The sequence below is a fragment of the Thamnophis elegans genome, chromosome 13 (genome assembly GCF_009769535.1).
Source record: "Thamnophis elegans isolate rThaEle1 chromosome 13, rThaEle1.pri, whole genome shotgun sequence".
In the NCBI taxonomy this organism is placed as follows: domain Eukaryota; kingdom Metazoa; phylum Chordata; class Lepidosauria; order Squamata; family Colubridae; genus Thamnophis; species Thamnophis elegans.
The window spans coordinates 24,837,326-24,861,532 of NC_045553.1; the positions used below are offsets into that span (position 1 = coordinate 24,837,326).

The window sequence follows — 24,207 nt, forward strand, 5'->3', positions numbered from 1 at the left end:
ATTAGAATGCAGAGAAGAGTAGCAAAGATGATTAGGGGGTCTGAAGGCTAAACCATACTATGAACAATTGAGGGACCTAGGTATGTCTAGTCTAACAAAAAGAAGGACCAGGGGTGGCACGATAGCAGTCTTCTAGTACTTGAGAGGCTGTCAGAAAGAAAAGGGATTTAATTTATTTTCTAAAGCACCTGAGAGTAGGACAATAAGTACCAGATGGAAACTTAGCAAGGAGAGACGCAACCTAGAACTAAGTAGTGAGAATAATCAACTAGTGGAATGCCTTGTCTTCAGAAGCTGTGGGTGCTCCATCACTGGAGGTCTTCGAGAACAGACTGGACAGTCACTTGTCCAGAATGGTATAGGGTCTCCCTTTGAGCAATGGGTTGGACTAGAAGACCTTCAATGACCCTTCCAACTCTGTTATTTTGTGCTTATTTTCTTCTATTGTAAGAACAGGCTTTTCAATGCCATTCTCAGTAGGATGTTATTTCAGACCTCCCTTATTTAAATCTTCTAAAAGTTCTGGGCAGCCATTATGGAAGTCGATATGGAATATTTGTGGGTAACTACACCTTTTGATATGATCTTGGATTCCTTTTTTAAAAACATAATATCTTCCCTTCAAATTCCGATTTCTAATCTGATCTTCCTCAAAATTTACTTAATCTAGAAATGTAACTATGAACGTATGAAGAACGGCTGCAGGATTTGGGTTTGGCTAGTCTAAAGAAAAGAAGAATTAGGGGACACATGATAGCAGTATTTCAGTACTTGAGGGGCTGCCACAAAGAAGAGGGAGTCAATTTATTCTTCAAAGCACCTGAGGGCAGGACAAGAAACAATGGATGGAAACTAACCAAAGAGAGAAGCAACCTGGAATTGAGGAGAAACTTCCTAACAGTGAGGACAATTAACCAGTGGAACAGCTTGCCTCCAGAAATCATGGGTGCTTCATCACGGAGGTTTTTAAGAAGAGACTGGACAGTCACTTATGTGAAATGACATAGGTTCTCCTGCTTGAGCACGGGGTTGGACTAGAAGACCTCCAAGGTCCCTTCCAGCTCTATTCTATTCTAAAACATGGATTCAACCCTCTTTTGTGGTATGACAAAAAAAACCCCACAATTTTTGATAGTTTCCACTTCTGCTATTTCTTGTTTCAGAGGCACTTTGGAATTCATTCACCTGGGATCAACTTGGGGAAAAGTTTATTAGAACAAAAATGTGGTTCTTGAGAAGTCTACCAATATATTGTAAACAAATGGGAGTAGCCAGAGGTTCGGTTTAGGATGGATTGAAGAGAAAGATGGAGTCTGGGAACCCCAACCTGTCAATTTACACCTAGACCCCGCTCACACCTAGGCAAAAAATCCCACCTGGCCAACAGCTCAATAGTCTCAACAGTTCATAGGCCAAGCAGCTGAGGAGATCCCTGTGCCAAGGTGCCTCCAAATGTCAATGCCCTGCAATAAAATTAACCCCTTGAAATACAATCCCGCAAACTGTCCTTATATGACTTTTTCCACTTTTGTTTACTGGGTTATTGAAGAAACTGGATGTTCCTCTCCATTTTTCCATCTCTCCCCCTACCCTTATTTAATTGATTGGGGGTGCAGAAAGAAGAATTAGACATTAAATGATCTGCCTCCAGATCTCTACAAATTTTCAAGTGGTTCTGCCTACAGGTTCATGTTAGCAATTTCTGCTCAATAGGCAGAAATACCATTCGTCGAAAGCCGTGATGGAGAACCTTTTCGGCACTGACATGCACATGTGCACGGGCACCAGAAACTCAGAGACTAGCTGGCCGGTGCACATGCACACACCTGCCAGCTGGTTTGGGGGTTTCTGGCGTGTGCATGCACATTGTCCAGCTGGTCTTTGGGTTTCTGGAGCTCTGGTGCGCGCAAAGACCAGTTATCCGTCACGCATGCGTGCCCCGGAAACCAGAAGACCAGCTGGTGATGGCTCATGTGCCCACAAAGAGGGCTCTGCATGCCACCTCTGGGACGCGTGCCATAGGTTCGGCACCACGGGTCTAAAGAAAACACCTTCTTTGGGATAAAACCCACTAGCATTACATAAATGAAGGCTTTGGTAGTCCTAGTAATTTTCTTGCTGCATCCTTCAGAGCCAAGTTGAACCTATTTAGAGTTATATTTTTTTCATTTCTACAGTATAGATGGACACATCTCTTTGGGCCATTCTTGGCTATGCCTTGCAAAAAATACCGCTGAAATAAGTGAGGATTTACTGTACATTGTCATTTGTATCATTGTCACTATCACACAGTGGCATCGTTACATAGCCAAATCCAACAGGCTTACGTAGCATTGTGACATCATCATGCTGTCAGGCCTGCAGTCATATTCTTTTTAGGATCTTTGGCCTGCCACTCTCTCTCCCTCCTTCTTTACTATGCTGTTTCATTAGTGGGGAATTGGGAGGGGGGTAGTAAGGAGTAGAATGTTATTGTCAAAATAAAACATTCCTTTCTAGAAGCCCAAGGTCATCCTTTGCCTTTGCACCTGACTGGAAGTGCAGGAAGTGTATAAGTAACCCCAGCCATGAAAATTACCGAGTTGGTAAAGTTAAGGATAGGCCGCCACTGTGAATTCCACAGATGTACCAGCATGTCTCTCTTATTAAATTGGAACTTTGGTGAAAGCTATGCCTTGAACTCTGATTTAATTCCGGATGATATTTGGAACGCTGACACATGTCTTTTCTCACATGACTATCCCTGACTAAGATCATCTTTATGGAACTAATCCAGGAAAAAGGAAGAAGCAGCACTTGGGGAACGGTCCCTTAAGGGAAATAAAAACAGGTGAAAAGTGATATATACTATTTTTTTTAAAAAGTCAGGTTTATATATATATATATATATATTTATATATAAAAACAGAAAGCTACAATAGATGTGCTGCAGATGGCTGATTTTTTTTCTAGTTGGTTGTAGAGAGATCTGGGCACAACCCCTCAAAAGTATATAAATATATTTGCATATTTTGAACCTTCCCTAATGAGGATATAACTGGGACAGAGACCTCGGGAGGGGTGCAGGAAAATCAAAAACAGCAGCAGCAACCACATGAGTGAAGTCCAAACCCCACCCCCTTTTTTAACATGTCGCACAAAATGTATGTCAAAAAAGGAAGTGGGACTTTGATCACATGATCACAGACACCATCTTGACTTCTTTGCCCGCCCTCTTCCTTCCCCAGTGGCTGCCCTTGAATTGGGGATGGGGGGAAGAGAGAAAACAGGCAAGAAGAACACGAGAAAACTCTGAAGGCACAAATGGAGAAGAAGGCAGAAGAAGAATCAGTTATCCACAAAGGTTGAAGAAGCCAACATTTTACGTGAACCATCCACTCAAGTCTGTGCACGTTCAGGGCCTGTTATATATATATTTGTTATATATATATATAAAATATTAAAAAAATTAAAATTTTATTAATGAAAAAATTGAAAACATGTCCCCTTTCCTCGATGCCCCAGCCGATCATTTGAAGACGGACTGGAATGTGGAACATTCTGGAGCCTTCATCTTCTTCATGAACTTTTTGAACTCTTTGTTCTTTTTATCCCACTTGTGGATGGCCGTCAGCAGATACTGGGTTTTCACTTTCCGGCCCATGATGAGAAACTGGTGGCTGAGGTTGTCCAGCTGGTGGCAAGGACAGTCTGCCCCATTCTTGAGGTACAACACGAGCTTCTTCAACTCTTTCTTCTTGATGGTGCCCAATTTCAGAGCCTTTTTCTTCCTGGGGATGATTTTCTTGTCCCCGTTCTCTTTCTTCACCTCCTTGATTTTCATCTTCAGGGCTGGAAGGCAGAAGATATTTTTTTTTATTTTTATTCATGAACATTTTGAATACAGTCCCCGTTTTCCCGAAAATAAGACCTCTCCGGATAATAAGCCCAATCGGGCTTTTCAGTGCATATATTAAAATACCATACTTTTTGGAGTATAAGATGCACCTCCCCCCCCCTAAAAGAGGGCGAAAATTTGGTTGTATCTTATACACTGAATGTAGCCCTGCCCACCCACTGGCCTCTGCCTCCCTGCAATTTACCTCCTTGCAGCAAACGGAGAAAACAGGGCTTGCAGAGGCAGCAATAGGCTATGGTAAATCCTGCACCATGAAACAGCTAATCGTGCTTAAACTGAAACTTGCTGTTTGCTGCAAAGTGGCAAATTGCTGGGAGGCAGAGGCAGATTTTTTTTTCTTCGAATCAGACTAAACTGAAACAGGCTGTTTGCTGTTTGCTGCAAGGAGGTAAGTCAATAACTATAAATGCCTATAAAATGTTCACATTATTAGACTTATTTTTTAAAGATTGCTTTATTATTGTTTTAGACAACTTAATGAAATTAAGAAGCTTTCTAAAATAAATGCTTGATCTGAAGAGGCCCAGTGCTATTGTATCTTCTTTTAAAAAGGACAGAATAACATATACTTCCAGAAAGCCACATCAATTTTAACAACATCTGTACAAGTATAGTCTGAAATGTAACACCACAAACAGTGTTTATCTTCTGTACTGTTTGCTGCAAGGAGGCAAATTGCTGGGAGGCAGAGGCAGATTCCCCCCCCCTTGTCTTCCTCCCCAAAAGCTATACTTCGGAGCATCTTAACTCCAAAAAAGCCCTCCCCGAAAATATTGCAACACAGCAGCAGCCATGAGGTGACCATGCTTGCTGCCTCCTGCACCTAAAAAAATAATAAGACCTCCCCAAAAATAAGGCCAAGTGCTTATTTTGAGGGTCAAAAAAAATAAGACCCTGTCTTATTTTGGGAGAAATATGGTATCATTTACAAAAGAAGAACAAAAAAAAGAAGACAGTAAATAATATTAACACAGATACTGGTAGCAATAGTAATAATGTAACAGAATGGTTTTGCCTAAGTTTCTTTTTATATTAGCTCATTTATACTTCTGTTAAATATATTGGCGTATTTATAATTATAGGGCATCTTTATGTTTAGTTCATATAGATCTTTCTTCATCTAATTTCAACCTCTTATCTCTAACCACTCATAGAATCTATTCCATATCAAGTAATATTCTAGATAGATAGATAGATAGATATAGATAGATAGATAGATAGATAGATAGATAGATAGATAGATAGATAGATAGAATTAACTGATATTAATAACAGAATAACAGAGTTGGAAGGGACCTTGGTGGTCTTTTAGTCCAGCCTCCTGCTCAGGCAGGAAACCTGACACCATTTTAGATGAATGGTTGTCCAATCTCTTCTTAAAAACTTCCAGTGTTGGGGCTTTCACAACTTCTAGAGTCAAGTTGTTCCATTAACTGTTCTAACAGTCAGAAAATTTCTCCTTAGTTCTAGCTTGCTTCTCTCCTTGATTAGTTTCCATCCATTGCTTCTTATCCTGCCTTCAGGTGCTTTGGAGATTAGGTTGTCCCTTTTACATCTATGCTCTTATTACTGTGAAACAGAGGGTATGTCCGCTAAAGCAGCCTTCCATAACCTTGAGGTCCTCCATATGTGCTGATTGGTTCCCAAAATATTCAGTAGAATCACTGTTGGAAAGTTAGAGAACTGCTGTCCAAATGTATGGAGCATGTAGCTGAAATATTCCAAATCACAAGGACCAGATATGTTTCCCATCTCCTGGAAAATTCTAATCCTGACCAGCAGTTACTGCACCTGTGTATGGTTTGCCAATTGCACAGTGGCAGATAGGACAGCGCTCCAGAGGGTCACCGTCATTGCCCAGAGGATCGTTGGTTGCCCTCTCCCCTCTTTGGAAGAGCTTTATAGCTCCTGCAGCTTTAAGAAAGTTCAAAACGTTCTTAAAGATCCATCTCATCCAGGGCAACCTTTTTTTTTTTGAACTATTATCATCTGGCAGACGGTAAAGGGCAATCAAAACAAGGACAAATAGGCTGAAAAACAGCTTCTATCCCAAGGCAGTAACTATATTGAATTCTACTGTATAGTGCAATATCAATGCAATATCAAGGGTTTTCAATTCAATTATATAGAATGTGAAGGATGCATGTTTTTGGTTTATTTTTAAAGTTTTCTTATGTATTATGTACACTGAAGATGGCATTTAATTTCATTGCATGAGGTGCAATGACAATAAAGTAAACTAACTAAACAGATGTTTGCCTCATTAACCAGCAGTTCTATGAACTACTAGAAGTATATATATTCTTGTGAAAAAGACATATTTACCAGATGTTCAAAACACTCTCCTAACTAACATCGAGAACAGTCAGTTATCTATGGAAGCATTCTGCTGAATTGCCTCTTATCCATTTAGCTTGTTTAGAAATAACTGTGTAGGAGGCATGTCAATATTTGAGGCTTCAAATCTTTTTGTTGGCTGAATAATTATTTACGTTTCCTCCATTAGCAGCCAAAAATATCTTGGATTATTTGACCATCACAAGCAAAAGGAAAGGAAAGACCGGGGAGAGGAGGGTCAGATTAGTAGGATTTCTTGGTATCTCTGTGACGTCATCAAATGATCACAGAAATGGGAGAAGATTACTCTATGGGAATGATTAAATGATTCAAAGTCTTGACTTATCCCCAATTAGATGAAGTAAGACCTATCCTTCAGTGGTGCTCCTTCTTCCTTCTCTCTTTCCAATTGTTCACAATTGATAAGGTTACCAAACTCAAGAATCATGACTCTTGGTTGGCCTACATCTCTAGATCATCACTTCCATGGATTAAGAATGTAACTATCGTACCTCAAACCACCAAGATCACGGTCCAACACAAAAGATACAATTGTGCAAGAGGTGGCATTTCAACTGAGAATCCCATTCAGGATGTCAACTGTCCCACACACGCCCCCCCCCCCCCAAAAAAAAGAAATCCCTGGCATGTAGGAACTACCAAGTGGAAAACTTTATCTAAAGATCCATTTAGGCACAGCAGAAGCAAAGTCAGTTCTGAGGTTTTCCCACAAAAACCCATATAGGTTAAAAAAAAAACTTTTCACCGATTTAGGCACATTAGAAGCTAAGCCAGCTCTGCTACTTCTGCCTATTTCGTCCTGAAACTGAACCAAAAATTATATGTTGAACTGATTTATGATGATCAATTTACAGAAGTTCAACTTTGGCACTGACTTATTTGACTCCTTTGCATCTTCCAATTTTATCTGTCCATCCATTCCTTTGGCTCCCAAGAGAAGTTCCAGGTGTAACGTGATCTAATCTTCAGCTTGGCTGCATTGACTTTGACCCTTCATTTCTCAATCTAGAGTAGGGGTGTTAAACCAGTGGCCCATGGGCCAGATGCATCACATGCTAGCTCCACCCCCACCCAGTTTAGCAAAGGAAGTCCTGATAGGTCACATGATGCCGCCGTGACGACACAAGTTTAACACTCCTGATCTACAGTATCTGGTAGGAATTCAGCCATTGTAGCTGGGAATGCTGGGAAATACAGCCCCAACAATACATCTGCAGGCTACTAGGCTGAGGAAAGAAGAATTAAGCACTGGGGACACCAAGGACCATTAAGTAACTGTCCATGGAAAAGAGACTGGAACTTTATCCCAGAAACATACCACAGCCCATTCCCCAATTCATATCTAAGGAGGGATAGGACAGGGTTTCAATCCAATCAACACAGACTGGAAATTGGCATTTAGCCTGGAGTTGCAGCTGCCAAAACAAATCTCTTTCTTCTGCTGGACCCCAACTTTCCCATCAGTTCCACACAGGTTCTCAAGCAACTTCTCCGAGGTGGGACTCAGGGTGCAAGTGATGGAATAGATCAGGTCCCATTCAGACCTGTGGTCATTTATCTACTTCTCTGGAGTCCAGCCTTCCATCATCTCCCTTATCTAGGCCATTATTCGCCCACTTCAGCAGACTTGCTGATTTATAGCATCCCAAAATAATGTACAGGAAATTTCGAGCTGGGTGAAATGAGAGCAAGAGAAAGCTGTGCATGTTGACATGAACATAGAACACAGAACGACAAGAGTTGGAAGGGATCATGGTGGTCATCTAGTCCAATTCCCAGCATGAGCAGGAGAGTCTACACCATTTCATGCAAATGGCTGTCCAGTCTCTTCTTAAAAGCCTGCAGTGATGGAGCACTCACAGTTTCTAATTCCCACAACACTGTCATATTACCTACTAAGACTGTATTACTACTATTCTTCTCTTCTTTCCTAGTACCTATCTCTTCCCACTTATGACTATAACCATGTTGCTTGTATCTTTACAGTTTATATTGTTTCATTTGTTTCCTAATATGTTTTGATTGCTTATTAGTAACCTATGACTATCACTAAGTGTTGTATCTTATGATACTTGATGAATGTATCTATTTTATTTTTCTTTATGTACACTGAGAGCATATGCACCAAAGACAAATTCCTTGTGTCCAATCACACTTGTCCAATAAAGAATTATCTTCTCTTCTAGTCTCTTCTCTTCTATATTCCAATATTTATTCTATTCTATTCCATCTTCTATCCTAACCTATTCTATCCTAACCTATCCTATCCTATTATATATTCCATTCTACTCTATATGCTATCCTATACACATTCATCTATTCTATTCTATTCTAATTTTCTTCTATTCTACTATATTCTACTCTACTCTATTCCATATTCTATTCTATTCTCTTCCATCTTCTATTTTATTCCATATTCTATTCTATATTCTATTTTACTCTATATGATATCCTATACACATTCATCTATTCTATTCTATTCCATCTTCTACTATCCTATCCTATTCTATATTCTATTTTACTCTATATGCTATCCTATACACATTCATCCATTCTATTCTATTCTATTCTATTCTACTCTACTCTACTGTACTCTATTCTATTCTATTGCATCCCATCCTATTGAAAACTGCCAAGGAGGGATCTGCATTTACGTTGACAGATATCATTGGGATACCACAATTTTGACCTTTCTAGTCATCCCTCCTTTGCTTCTGCAATCCACATTTGCAAGTTTGAGGAACAATCCAACATTCCTATGAATCCTATGGCCCAAAAGCTAATGAAAGATGAGCCAGATGCTTACAAGGAGCTCTGCTCTGTCCACGCCAACCTCAACGTCTTACTTAGAAAAAGAAAACTGTTTTCTATCTCCAGATGTACAGTATAAACACCCAGTACTCCCAAAGGAAGTTTCCTGTCCACCAAGACCCAAAGAATGAAAAATCATTAACTCCCTAGAATGATCCATCACAGAGAAAAGAGTCTGTAATTGCTGCCGTTTTTCACAATTCCAGTCCAAACACGAACATTTGTCAAGGACATTTCTTTTTTCTGCTGTGAATGCACTTTGGACATTCTTGGGACTTTTTTCAGCATTTCAACAGGGGATCTTCACAGGCTTTCAGGGTCCCAAGTAACACCTCAACAAAAGAAAATTCCAAGGTTGGAAATTCCTTAAAAATCCATTTTATTAAAATGGGAGGGAGAGGGAGAAGAAAGGGAGGGAGGGAAAAGATAGAAGAGGGGGAGGGAAGAGAGTTGAGAGAAGAAGCTGGAAGAGGGGGGAAGATGGATGAGAGAAGAAGATGGAAGAGGGGGAGGGAGGGAGATGAGAGAGGGAGAGAGGAAGGAAAGGAGAGGGAGAGAAGTGGAGGGAGAGAAAGAAGAGTGGGGAGGGAGAGAAGAGAGAGAAGGAGGGAGGAAAGGAAGGGGAGAGGAGGCAGGAGGGAGAAGGGGAGGGAGAGGGAGAAAAGAGATAGGGGAGGTTGGGAAGGAGGGAGGGAGAGTAGAGGGGGAGGGAGGGAGATGAGAGAGGGAGAGAGGAAGGGAAGGGGAGAGAGAGAAGAGGGGGAGGGAAGGAGAGAGAGGGATAGGGGGAGAGTGAGAGCAGAGAGAGAGGGAGGAAGGGAAAGAGAGAGAGAGGAGAGAGTGAGACAATGTCAACTACAACTACATGTGCAAAGCATATGTCAAAAAAAGAGCATGGCACCTCACCATGATCTCTGTTCTGGGCAGTCAAAGAGATGCATCTGCTTCTGGAGAAACTTTACTAGGTTCCTTCTGTGCTAAAGATCAGAAGAAGCAACCTGGAGAGCTATCAGCCTATTCAGAGAAGCCACGGTCAAACTCTTCCAAAGAAAAAAAGTCATTCTGAGACACTGCTTTGGCGTGAATGAGTGGGTGTCCCGGCTGCCCACAACCCTAAGTGAAGTCAGACCTGGGCCCACCACAGAGAAGAAGCAAAAGACGTCATGGGCAGAGTCTCTCTCACACACAACTTGTTAGCCTAAGCTAAAATGGAGCTGGAAAGATTGTGGTTCAGGTTGATGTGGAAATCCAGCCGCAGAGTTTCAGCAAAGAGGCATTTTCAGTGGAGGAAGAGTGTAAGTAATTTCTTTTTTGGTGACCGATGACCCATTTGCTTGTGTTGGATTTGAGAGCCTTGGCAAGCCACCCAAAGCAGAGGTAAGGATGCTAATCAAGTCCAGTCCTAGAGCATTAGCCTTGGCCCTGCCAGTAGGGGCTGCAAGAGATTCAAGCTTAATAATGAACATCTGGCTAAGAAGACTACGCTTAAGTCTTGGCATTTGGGAATGGGGTAACTGACTCAACAGAGATTACAGATTAACAGTGTTGGAAGGGACCCTGTAGGTCATCTAGTTCAAGCCCCTGCCCAAGCAGACCCTACACCATTACTGACCAATGGCAGTCCAGTCTCTTCTTGAAAGCTTCCAGTGATGAAGCTCCCAGAACTTCCGAAGGCAACTTCTGTTCCATGGGTTGCTTGCTCTCCCTGTCAGGAAATTCCTCCTTATTTCCAGGTTAAATCTCTCCTGGATCAGTTTCCATCCATTATTCCTTGTCTGGTTTTCAGGTGCTTTGCTGGACCCCAGAGGTGGGTTGCTAATTTTTTTTACTACCGGTTCGGGGTGGGTGCACAACACTTCTGCACATGTGCAAAAGCATCTGGGTGGGTGGGCAGAGCCTCCCACCATCACTACTACCGGTTCAGCTGATCCAGGCCGAACCGACAGCAACCAACCTCTGCTTGACCCCCTCCTCTCTGTGGCAGCCCCTCAAATATTGGAAGACTGCTATCCTGTCTCTCCTGATCCTTCTCTTCACTAGACCAGACATGCCCAGTTCCTGCAACCATTCATCGTACGTTTTAGCCTCCAGTCCCCTAATCATCTTGATTGCTCTTCTCTGCACTCTTTCTAAGAGGCTCAACATCTTTTTTACAGTATGGTGACCAAAACTGGATGCAGTACTCTAGGTGTGGCCTTACTAAGGCTTTAAGACTTTGGATAATAGCTTGACCCCCTCCTCTCTGTGGCAGCCCCTCAAATATTGGAAGACTGCTATCTTGTCTCCCCTGGTCACTAGACTAGCCATTCCTGGTTCCTGCAACTGTTCATTGTATTTTTAGCCTCCAGTCCCCTAATTATCTTGGTTGCTCTTCTCTGCACTTTTTCTAGAGTCTCAACGTCTTTTTTATAGTGTGGCAACCAAAACTGGATGCAGTATTTTAGGTGTGGCTTTACTAAGGCTTTATAGAGTGGTATAAATCCCTCCCTTGATCTTGATTGTTTCCCTCTGTTAATGCAGCTTAGAATCTTCCTGACCAGTGGTGTCCTCACAGCCACCTGGAGTGATTGGCCATGTGAGGAGTCCCCAAATCCCTCATACAGGATCCGGAGAAAAGTCAAAACAGAAATGTTTTTTGGGAGCAAATTTCACTCATCCTCCCCCCCTCCCCCCAAAGAAAGAAAGCTGCCAAGAGATCCATTAGATCTGTAATATAAGGAGGCTCCAGGCAACAGGTCAAAGGAGAGAGAAAACAAGACCTTGTATTGATTTTACTTTCAGCTTCCTTGGAAATTTGAGAAGAAGAAATCGCCCACCAACTCCTGAGCTGAGTGGCAGAAACAAAATGAAAAACTCCTTCCTCTGAGGGAAGGGCAGTGGCTGAAATTAAGATCTCAAAACTATGGTTGCTCTTGTAGTAGATGAAGGACAACCCTCTCTCCCCCCCCCCCCCCAACATTTCTCCTGCTTACCCCCTTCCTAAAGGACCAAGAGATTCTTCACTAGGAACGCAAGCAGGGAAAAAGAGACAGGGAGGGAAGACTAACAAATTTAGCTCTTAGTAGGACGCGGTGACTCAGGGGCTAAGACACTGAGCTTGTCGATCAGTCGGCAGTTCGGTGGTTTGAATCTCTAGCACTGTGTAACGGAGTGAGCTCCCGTGACTTGTTCCAGCTTCTGCCAACCTACCAGTTTGAAAGGATGTAAAAATGCAAGTAGAAAAATAGGAACCACCTTTGGTGGGAAGGTAACAGTGTTTCGTACACCTTCAGCGTTTAGTCATACCGGCCACATGACCACAGAGACATCTTCGGACAGCGCTGGTTCTTTTTTGCAACAAAATATTGTTTGTATTGAAATTGTCAAACAAATCTTCATACATATGAGTGTCCATTCATGCACACACACGTGTGAATGCGCATGTGAATGAGAAGGATATATACATTTGTTGTTATATTGTGTTCTTTTTTCCTTTCTTTTCTAATTTCTTCCTCTTTGTTTTATTAATTCAATAGAGGCCAAAATAATTTTTTAAGAAATGGATTATGTGACTCCCAAAGAAGAACCTAAAACAAACCAACATTGCCTATAAGCACTGGACATTTAATGGGTCAGTTTGCATGTTCTTTAGTGATGGTTGGAGAGGAGAATTGCCCAACAAGTCGTATTTCTGGGTCAGAAGGTGGTTTCAAAATGTCTCAAGTCTACCCTAACCAAAGCATTTGTGAAGTTTCCAAAAGTTGCCCAAAGTAATTAGCTGTTTTTAGGGATTGAATACTTTCAATTCAAGAGAGACAATCCAGAGTTTAAGAATCACCAGCCTCTTGCCCATTGTCGGAAAGTTACTAAGTCACCTGCTAAGGATTCACAAAATAGCAGCTCGCCTGAGAGGCCAGTTTCCAGGCCAGTTTCATGCCTGGAAGAGGATGTTGTGACTAACATCCTAAAATAATTGCTATGGGATGCTCCTGGTGTGGAAAGCAGGTCTTCACCACATTGGTTGGCTTTATAGTGTCCACTGGCCTTCACTGCGAAGCCTCTCTGGGCAGCAGACAAAAAGAGAGGTCCTCCTCCTCCTGCAACACAGTGGCATGGGAAGGATACCACAGTCCTCCTTGTCCTTATGGAGAAATGTCCAGAGACCTCCTGCATGGACTGATGCAAGCATTATCCAAGAGCTATCACTTTACATTCCTTCACTTGAGTCTCACCACTCAATCAAACACACAGATCTATACATCAAATCCAAACAACTTAGACATAGTATCCAAGTTCATAATTACTGACTTTACACATTGCTTCTTCTTCAGGCTGAGACCTCTCTGCCACAGAGAGGAGTGGGAGGAGGGTTTCAAGCTATTTTCCAAAGCACCTGAAGGCCAGGCAAGGAATAATGGATGGAAACTGATCAAGGAGAGATTCCACCTGGACATAAGGAGAAATTTTCTGACAGTGGGAACAATCAATCCATGGAACAGAAGTTGCCTTCAGAAGTTGTGGGAGTTTCATCACTGGAGACTTTCAAGAAGAGACTGGACTACTGCCATTTTTCAGAAATGGGGTAGGGTCTCCTGCTTGGGCAGGGGGTTGGACTGGATGACCTACAAGGTCCCTTCCAACTCTGTTAATCTAATCTAATGAATTGAGTACAGAACTAGGAGGACCATGCCTGAAAGCCATCAGATCTACTATTAGTTTCAAAGCGTCACTACATTCCCAAATATCAGAATGACACTATACACCAAACCAATCCACATCATGGTTATCAGAGGTGGGTTGTTCCCGGTTCAGGCCAGTTCGGGTGAACTGGTAGTGGCGGCAGCGGGAAGCCCCGCCCAGAGGTGGGTTCCTACCTATTCGGTCCGGTTCAGCCCAATACATAGTAACTCCGGAGAACAGGTGACCGTACCAGTTCTATCCTTGGCGGCACCATCTTGATTTTCTGTTCTGCACATGCGCAGAACAATCTTCATTGAAAAAAATGTAATTTGTATTCCTTTTTTAATGTTGTGCGCATGCGCAGATTGTTTTAAATGCAAATACACACGTGCGTGGAGCAGTACATTTTTTTTACTACTGAACTGGTAGTAATGGCAGCTGGAACCCACCCCTGGCTCCGCCCACCCACCCGGGCACTTCTGCCCATGTGCAGAAGTGTTGTGCGCGGGTGCACATGCAAGCATGAGCAAACCGGTAGTAAACAGGTTAAGAACCCACCACTGATGGTTATATTCACCTAATGCACTAAATCATAGTGTTCTTCTGGATTTGTGTACCCTTTTGGCCCTAACAAATCAAACTGGATGTGCACCAATCACTAAGCAAAACAAGCATTCTACAACCAAACCTGATCAAATTTGCATAACATGTGCATGTTATGCAAATGCTGCTGCTGCTCTTTAACAAGCACAGTTGAGTGTGTTGTATGAACACAGCCAAGCCCTTTTCCAGTTGGAAGAGATATTGAGACTGGCCCTTGTTTTTTGCCTGCACAATTCAATAAAAAAGGGTTCTACTGCTTTGTTTGACGCAGGATTATTTCTCTGGCTCCCAATCTGATTCCATGCTAGGAATTCATACTGTTGCTTTCATTTTAGGTTTAGGTTTAGCTTTTATTCAACTTGTATGCCGCCCTATTCCCGAGGGACTCAGGGCAGCTAACAAAACCAGGGGGGGGGGGGACAATACAAAAGGGAAGCACATTTTCATGTTCTGAAACTGTCTTACCCAACTGCTGCATCACAGGGCCAAACCAATGCCCAGCCCAACAAGACAGACACGGACTTCAGAGGATAGTTAGAACAGCAGAAAAAACAATGGCTGCCAACCTGCCTCCCATTGAGGACCTGTACACTGCACAAGTCAAAAAGAGGGCTGTGAAAATATTTACAGACCCCTCGCATCCTGGACATAAATGGTTTCAACTCCTACCCTCAAAACAACGCTGTAGAGCACTGCACACCAGAACAACTAGACACATGGACAGTTTTTCCCCCCCGAACGCCATCACTCTGCTAAACAAATAATTCCCTCCCCACCGTCAAACTATTCACTAAGGCTGCATTACTATTACTATTAGTCTTCTCATCGTTCCTATCACCCATCTCCTCCCACTTTTGACTGCAGGACTTTAACTTTGTTGCTTGATATTGATTGTTTTCTGATTGCTTATTTGTACCCTATGACTATCATTAACTGTTGTACCTTATGATTCTTGATGAATGTTTATTTTCTTTTTATGTACACTGAGAGCATCTGCACCAAAGACAAAGATGTTGTGTGTCCAATTACACTTGGCCAATTAAGAATTCTACTCTATTCTATTCCATTAGCCAACAAGTCCCTCAAGAAAGTGGGTGAACCAAAAGACTAGGAAACAGGACACTTGAAATTGTGTGTGGTGGGGTGCCCCTTGATCCTGCCCCCCTCCTGCAATTCCTGACCTTTTATCAGCTACCTCCTGCAAATTTGACTTGAACTGAGCTGGTTAGCGATGATGTGAATTGTGGTCCAGCACATCTGGAAGGCCTCAAATGGGGAAGACAATCCTATAAGGGATGCAATTCTTATTGAAGAGTCACGTTGCATTTCCCCCTCTATCTTATCCCAAATATCCTGGCTTCTCTGATGGAAAAGAGACAGCAGCCAAGGATATCAACACAGTTCTAGGCTGCATCAACAGAGGGATAGAATCAAGATCATGTGAAGTGTTAATTCCACTTTATAACGCCTTGATAAGGCCACACTTGGAATATTTGCATCCAGTTTTGGTTGCCACGATGTTAAATAAATGTTGAGACTCTAGAAAGAGTGCAGAGAAGAGCAACAAAGATGATTAAGGGACTGGAGGCTAAAACATATGAAGAACAGTTGCAGGAACTGGGCATGGCTAGTCTAGTGAAGAGAAGGACCAGGGGAGACAGAAGAACCGTCTTCCAATATCTCAGGGGTTGCCACAAAGAAGAGGGAGTCAAGCTTTTCTCCAAAGCATCTGAGGGCAGGACAAGAAGCAATGAATGGAAACTCATCAAAGAGAGAAGCAACTAAGGAGAAATTTCCTGACAGTTAGAACAATTAATCAGTGGAACAACTTGCCTCTAGAAATCATAAATCCTCCAACACTTTTTAAGAAGAGATTAGATAACCATTTGTCTGAAGTGGTGTTGGGTTTCCTGCTTAAGCAGAGGGTTGGACTAGAAGACCTCCAAGGTCCCTTGCAACTCTGTTATTCTATTCTATCTCAATATTTTGTCTGAAAGAGGCCTCCAAGCTTCCCTCATAAGCCAAACCAAGAGGCACCAAGCAGAGTTTCTCGCACCGCACTCCCTTTGTACAATCAGATTTGAGTGCCCCCCAAAAACATACAAAGTTCACTTGACTCATTATTGATACTCTCCAAAGGAGGAGAGGAAACAGGGGAGGCAGACAAAATCCTGCAATGCCAACTCCTTTCCATTCCTAACAGTGTAATCTCTCCTTGCGCTGGTTTGGCTTCCCCCCCAGATAAATTTACCTGCCAGTTAACATTGTTTACCTTGGTGGAAACCCATGCGAATTGCAAGTCTGAATAGATTAAAAGTTAGGTGCAGTGCCAGACATAATTTTTTGCCTAATTACACTCCTGCCAGGAGATATCATTTGATTAAAGATGTGACAAAAGAATTAGACAGTCTTCCTGTATGGCTTCCTTCTAAAGTTGAAGACAACCCTAGTAAACGGGAATAGGGGAATAGTGAAAACTGAAAAAAATCAAGATGCCCTATGGAAATAAAATCAGGAAACTAGGCGAAGAAGATCATTACAAATATTTTCAAGCTGAATTCTCAAGCATACTGGAGGCAAGAAGGTTAGAAGTGAAGGCATGAGAGTTAAGCAGCTCTTAAAGACAAACTCAATGAAGGAAAAACCATCAAGACCAAAGGTGGTATTCAGGCAGTTTAGACCAGTTCTGGCGAACCAGTAGCAGAAATTTTGATTAGTTTGAACAACCAGCAAATACCACCTCTGGTTGGCCCTGCCCTCTCACCGCCGCCATTCCCTGTCCTTTATTCCCTTGTATTTTAGCTCAGCTGATTAGCGAAGCAGAGCAGATTGTCACGCCGCAGCTGAGCTAAACAACAGCTCAGCTCACCAGCACTGACACCGAGGGCGGTCTTTGAGTGCTATGAGCGTGTGCAAAGTGCTCTCTCATAGAAATGGTAGGAAAAGATTTGGAATTCCACCGCTGATCAAGACTATTAAAAACTGGGCAAATTCAGTCATTAGAATAGTGGAATAGAATAAAGGTAAAGGTAAAGGTTCCCCTCATACATATGTGCTAGTCGTTCCCAACTCTAGGGGGTGGTGCTCATCTCCGTTTCAAAGCCGAAGAGCCAGCGCTGTCCAAAGATGTCTCCGTGGTCATGTGGCCAGCATGACTAAATGCTGAAGGTGCAAGGAATGCTGTTACCTTCCCACTAAAGGTGGTTCCTATTTTTCTACTTGCATTTTTACGTACTTTTCAGCTGTTAGGCTGGCAGAAGGTGGGACAAGGAATGGGAGCTCACTTTGTTATGTATCGCTAGGGATTTGAACCACCAAACTTTCTGACTGACAAGCTCAGCATCTTAGCCACTGAGCCACCGCTTCGCGGACTGCAATAGTGTAGGACTAAAAGGTTTGGATAGGAAGACCAGAAAAACAGTGACAATCTTTTACAATAATGGAAGTCAACACATGAAGTGTTAGGTTTGCCCTGGGAACGACTGTGAGTAGATATTATGCCTTCTTCTTTTGAGCAATCTGTGAAAGAGAAGAGAAGACGGTCAGTGCAGATGGTAGGAGGACTGGGATTGCTCACGTGTTGGTATTTACCGCAATAGACTACAATTCACAGGAAAAGTCTGCTAACTCGCACATATCTATTCCTCTGAGGCGAAACACATAGTTTGTGCATTCGTAATGCAAAAGAAATTCGGTCAATTCCCCACACTCACTGAAAAAAGGATCAACACGAGATTACATTTGGTTCTTGTAGACTTAAATTCAGCTGTTGTGTTGGAAAAGCCACAAAGTAAACTCCTGGGGCATCACTGGACATACAACAGAAGTTTCCTTTGCAAAATATCTCTGTATGTACATTCTTACATGACAGGATATTACTGAAACTTAAAGGGGGGGAGGGCCACAACATGGACATGTAACATATAGGTAAGAGAAAGCAGTGATTCAGGCAGAAAAGAAAGGCTGTGGTACCCCAAGAAAATTAAGGCTCCATGCAACACAGGAGGCCATCAGTCACAACTCAATCTGATTCAGTATGTTGTGGTCCGCCTGCAGCTGGCAGAGCAGGCAGCAGAGTCGGACAGTGAGGAGGTTTGGGAAGAACATGGGCCAGTCCTGGAGTCTGGAGAAGGCTTGGATAAGGGCTCTGCATCGGAGGCAGAGAGGTGGTCAGGACCATCTGGGAGTTATGTGCTGCCTCCAGAACCTCTGGAGTCTGACATCAGCAAGGCAGAGGAACAGTGGGAGCCTGTTCCCAGTGTGAGCATGTGCAGAGCTGCCAGAAGGCAAGAACAGTTAAGACAAAAGGGGCGACTCGGGGGTAAGGCTTGGAGTTGATTGGCCCCTCCTATAAGACATAAAAGAGGAGCAAATGGACATGAGCTTTTTCAGGAAGCAATTTTGTTCGTTCTGGTCGGTTTAAATTCTGAAGTTCCATTTTGACTCTGTGCTTCGTTTGGCTTTGCAAAATTAATTGGCAATTAGGTCTTTGGCAGCATTTCAGGGGAGATAAAGATGGGTGCTTATCAGCCTTACCCTGAAAGACTGTGGCAGACTTCTGTTGGACTCTTCACAAAGTGTTTGTGACTCATTATGGGCTGTGAATGAACATAATTCACAGCAGTTTAAATACAAAGAGGGTTTTTGGGACTAAGCGTGTAATTTTTGCTGTCTCAGGAAGTCAAGGTCAGAACAGAGTGTTCGGTGACTGCAATAAGCACAATGTAATCTCTCAACTCAAGATACACCTCCTTCCAAGGAAGATCTATCGCTAACAGGTTTCCCAACCAAATGACACCAACCCTTATTTATGAGAGCAAAGTTTAATACATTTTGGATGCAAGAAGACAAAATCTGGACACTCCTGTCAGGCCTGGAAGCCATCTTTTACATTTGGGCCTTTTGGCTTGCCACATTTACTGCTACTGGAAACTGGAAGCAGCGATTATATGGAGTGGGGTAGATATAGTCAAAATAACATTCCTTTCTCAGAGAGTCAAGGACATCTTGCCCTGCACCTGGAGTGGCATGACTGGGAGGCATCTCCAGGTTAGATGGTGCCTGATTGGATCATGTGATGGACATGTGGGTGCTGGGCAGGGACTTGGACTTTCATTTGGGTGGGGAAAACATGGAAACTTTCAGATTCGGGCTTTCCCAGATGTGTCATATGACATCTCTAATAAAATGAAAGTTTGACGAACTTCAAGCCTCAGAGCCTTCTTTTGTTGGGGGTCTTACTTGGGACCCTGACAACGCCTTTCTCTCCTATGAGTGTGGTAAGCCAAGGTTTACTGTATGGCAATGAGTTGACATGGGGATCCTATTATATGTATCAGATAATCTTAATAGACTCAATTAGTGCTACTACATCTAAAAATTGGGCTAACTAGCTACAACATGATACCCCAGCAGAACAGCCTCTTGGCGATATCCTATGATGGTCTGATTCACCCAACATGGTAAAGTCAACAGTTGGGTTGTTATAACGCAATGAATGATAAACTCCAAACCTATGGTTGTTTAGGGGTCAGCAACCTTAAACACTCAAAGAGCCACAAAAGTTCCAATCCCCCATTCAATTCTGGAGCCAACCAGAAGACTGGTTCCCCCACCATAGAGTCTTCGCCTAGCACAGCATCCTTTTTCCTCTACCTGTCCTAACCAAAAGCCCTATCAATTGTGGAACTGACGGGAAAACCCACCCCTTGCCATAGAGTCTCATCCTGGCATGCTGTGCTTTCCCCCCTCCCAATTGGAAGCTTCACTCAAAATTGTGGCACCAACTGACAATAGGGAGTCACAGCAGAGGGATGAAAGAGCCACATGCGGCTCCAGAGCCACGGGTAGCTGACCCTGGTTTAGCTGAAAGGCCTGGGCCCCTACTGAGGCACCTAACCATGATAAAAAAGAAAAAAATGACAACAGATGACTGGATAATGTGCACATGCACTCTCACAAACACCTTTATATATACACCGTATTTTGGGGGGTATAAGACGCACAAAGAATTTGAAGAGGCAATTTTTTTTTTAAGTTTTTGCACTCTGTAGACCTCCCAAAAATGGCCCGTTTTTTGTCAAAAAAAGAGAGCATGTATAGCTTTGTGGAGGCTTATAGAGTACTCCTGGGGACTGGAGGAGCAAAAATGAGCAAAAAACAGTCCGTTTTTCACTAATTTTTTTTATTTGATTTGATTTGATTTTGATTTTATTGTATTTCTATGCCGCCCTATTCCCGGAGGAACTCAGGGCAGCTCACAAACCAAGTCGGGGGGGGGGGGGGATACAAACAGGAAAAAAAAGACATGGACAAAACAACACCACAATTTAAAAACAATCAACAGCCACACCATTCGAGCGGGGACAGGAACTCATCAGCCCCAGGCCTGTTGGAACAGCCAGGTTTTAAGGGCTTTGCGGAAAGCCTGGAGGGTGGTGAGGGTCCGAATCTCCACGGGAAGCTCGTTCCAGAGGGCCAGAGCAGCCACAGAGAAGGCCCTCTTCCGGGTGGTAGCCAATCGGCATTGGCCAGTGGATGGAATTCGGAGGAGGCCTAATCTGTGGGATCTAATCGGTCTGTTGGAGGTAATTGGCAGCAGGCGGTCTCTCAAGTACCCAGGTCCAATACCATGAAGGGCTTTATAAGTGACGACTAGCACCTTGAAGCGTATCCGAAGACCAATAGGCAGCCAGTGCAGCTCGCGGAGGATAGGTGTGACATGGGTATACCGAGGTGCACCCACGATCGCTCGCGCGGCTGCATTCTGGACAAGCTGAAGTCTCTGAATGCTCTTCAAGGGCTGCCCCATTTTTGCCCTTCCCAGCTCCCAGGAGCACTCTGGAAGCCTCCTAAAGGCTATGCATGGCCATTTTTGCGAAGGGGGTGGGGTTTCGGGAGGCCAGAAATGCTGTATTTAGTGTATAAGATGCACCCAGATTCTCACCCTCTTTTTTGAGGGAAAAAGGTGCGTCTTATACTCCAAAAAATACGGTACATGTCAAATAACATGTAATTTCAGTAGTGTTTAAACCAGGAATGTCCAACCTTGGCAACTTTAATACTTGTGGACCTCAACTCCCAGAAATCTCCAGCCAGCATGTTGAAGTCTAGCTTAGGAGGCCTCCTATCCACCCCACTTGGATTGGACTTCATTGTGTGCAACTACCCCGAAAGGAAAGTGTGCCTCTCAATTTTAATTGAGGTGGAGAAATCATGTCTCTTTCAGCAATGAAAAGTTGGAGATCCACTTACATAAAGCTCCATGACCTGCAAATTAACTGCCTCTACTTTCTAATCTTGGATCTGGCAACCTGCACTCCCCGAATGACAAACTACCAATGTTCAGATACCTTAAACTAATTAAAGAAGCATTTCCGGATTTGCAAGGCGCATGCTGGGTTTTTGGCAAGCGCACCCTGTTAAAACTATGACTCCTGGCCAAAGCTGGAGAGAAAAACACAGCGGGGGAAAGAAAGCCCATTGTCTGAGGCATGGCTTAAGCAGGGGTCTGCTGCTTCCCCTCACCAAAAATCAATAGAAGCTATCAAAAGAAAAACAATGAGCAGAATTGCTGAATAATTCCTAACAGCCCTGTCTGGAAAAGGCTCGGGCCAAGAGCAATTAGAAGCAAAGACGGGCAAAGCACCACCAGATCCTGACAAACAGAAATAATTTGGCTTCAATCCCCAACTCACTCTTGGTGAAGCTTCCCCTCCTCGCCTTCCCCAGTGGCAACATTACTCTTCTGTTCTTTCAGCTGTAGGGGAGAAGGAGGAAGAGACAAAAAGAGAGAGAGAGAACAGAGGGAGGGAGGGAGGGAGGGAGGGAGGGAAGGAGAGGAAGGAGGGAAGGAGAAAGAGGGGAGAGAGGGGGAAGGAGGGAGAGAGAGAAGAGAGGGGGCAGGGAGGGAAGGAGAGAGGGAGGGAGGGAGAGGGGAAGGGAGGAAGGAAGAGAAAAGAGAGGAAGGAAGGAAGGAGAGAGGGAAGGAAAGGGGAAGAGAGAAGAGAAGAGAAAAGAAGAGAAAGAAGACAGAAGGAGGGGGGAGAGAAGGAGGGATGGGGAAGGAGAGAGAGAAAAGAGAGTAAGAATGAGGTAGAGAGGGGAAAGGAGAGGGGGGATGAGAAGAGAAGAGAGGGGAGAGGAAAGAGGGGAGGGAAGAGAAGGGAGGGGAGAGGACAGGACAGGAGAGAAGAGAAGAGAGGAGGGAGAGGAGAGGAGAGAAGAGAATAGGATGCTCTCTGAGCTTGGTTGTTTGCTTGCAAACATTTCGTTAAAAGTAAAGGTTTTCCCTGTCCAGTCGTGTCAATTTTAGGAGCGATGCTCATCTCCATTTCTTGACCAAGAAAACCACCATTGTCTGAAGACAATTTCCATGGTCATGTGGCCGGCATGACTGTACACCACGGCACACAGAACATTGTAATCTTCCCTTCGAAGTGGTACGTATTTATCTACTCACATTTGCATGCTTTCAATCTGGTAGGTGGGCAGGAGAGCTCACCCCATCCAGCGTCATTTGGGTTTCAAACATGGGCTGCCTGCTTTTCCAGCTGACAAGCTCAGGATCTTTAACCACTAAGTCATTGAGCCCCTCAACCTTTTAGGAAGCACCCAGCTAGGTAACAGTGTCAGTGTTTTGATGTTGTTATCTAGAAGGGTACTGTAAGGAAATGTGAAACTTAATGAAATCAAGAGGACACCAAGTTGCAAACCAAGCTTGCAAAGATACAGCAAGTATGATCTGATTTCTCACCAGTTAGATTTTGCTTCCATTTCTGGTATTTCACTGTTGGCTAATCTTAAAACCTGGAACAAACTTTGCAATAATCTCCTCTTTTTTTTTAAACAAGATGTTTTTTGTTTGGCGTATCTGTTGCACCAATGCAGCTTGCTCCTTCTTTAATTTGTTTGTACAGTTAAAAGGGACGCAGTGGCTCAGTGGCTAAGGCGCTGACGATCAGAAAGGTCGGCAGTTCGAATCCCTAGCGCCGCATAACGGAGTGAGCTCCTGTTACTTGTCCCAGCTTCTGCCAATCAAGCAGTTCGAAAGCACATAAAAATGCAAGTAGAAAAATAGGGACCACCTTTGGTGGGAAGGTAACAGCGTTCCGTGCACCTTCGGCGGTGACTCATGCCAGCCACATGATCACGGAGACGTCTTTGGACAGTGCTAGCTCTTCGGCTTTGTAACGGAGATGAGCACCGCCCCCTAGAGTTGGGAATGACTAGCACGCATGTACTAGGGGAACCTTTACCTTATTGACATTGATATTATTGATATTGTTCAAAGCTGGAGTTGTAAACTTTCTTGAATAATTCAACACAAATTAAGTACGTCAACATTGTAAATGCCTCTAGGGTAAGCAGCATTAACTCTGAGCTGTGTAATTGTGAGGCATCCTCTTGACAACCGGACTTATTTATTTATGTTTGCAACTGGCTCGAGTGCTCATGACCCCTGCTTCCCTCTTCTGCCCACTCACATCTCAAGATCCTAGGATAAGATGGTCAGTAAGCTTGCTGCTTATTCTGCAACAAAAAAATCCATATGGTTTCACTTATATAGTTTCCCAAAGGCCAGCCAGTAACAGGTTCCCATGGCAGCTGAAACGAGAATGGATTAGAAAGAATGAATGCACAACATGCATTGCACCCATGGATGAAACTAAGCAGGAGCAGCTAACAAATATCCACACAATACAAAGCCAATCCTGGATACCTGGGAATATATCAATATACAACTACAATTCTGAATCACAATATAAGGTAAAGGTAAAGGTTCCCTTCGAAAATATGTGCTAGTCATTCCTGACTCTAGGGGGTGGTGCTCATCTCTGTTTCTAAGCCAAAGAGCCAGGGCTGTCCAAAAACGTCTC

The 24,207-nt window shown here is 43.4% G+C and overlaps 1 protein-coding gene across 1 annotated transcript in view; it reads right to left on the bottom strand.

Moving 5' to 3' along the window:
* Positions 1–2,462: 2,462 nt before the first annotated feature.
* SFRP1 (secreted frizzled related protein 1) overlaps positions 2,463–24,207 on the bottom strand; it is a 58,880-nt gene continuing 37,135 nt past the window's right edge. Inside the window, exon 3 of the mRNA XM_032228848.1 lies at positions 2,463–3,831. Within this exon, the coding sequence (XP_032084739.1) occupies positions 3,509–3,831 (323 nt within the window). The 3' untranslated portion in view covers positions 2,463–3,508. The remainder of the gene's footprint in view (positions 3,832–24,207) is intronic.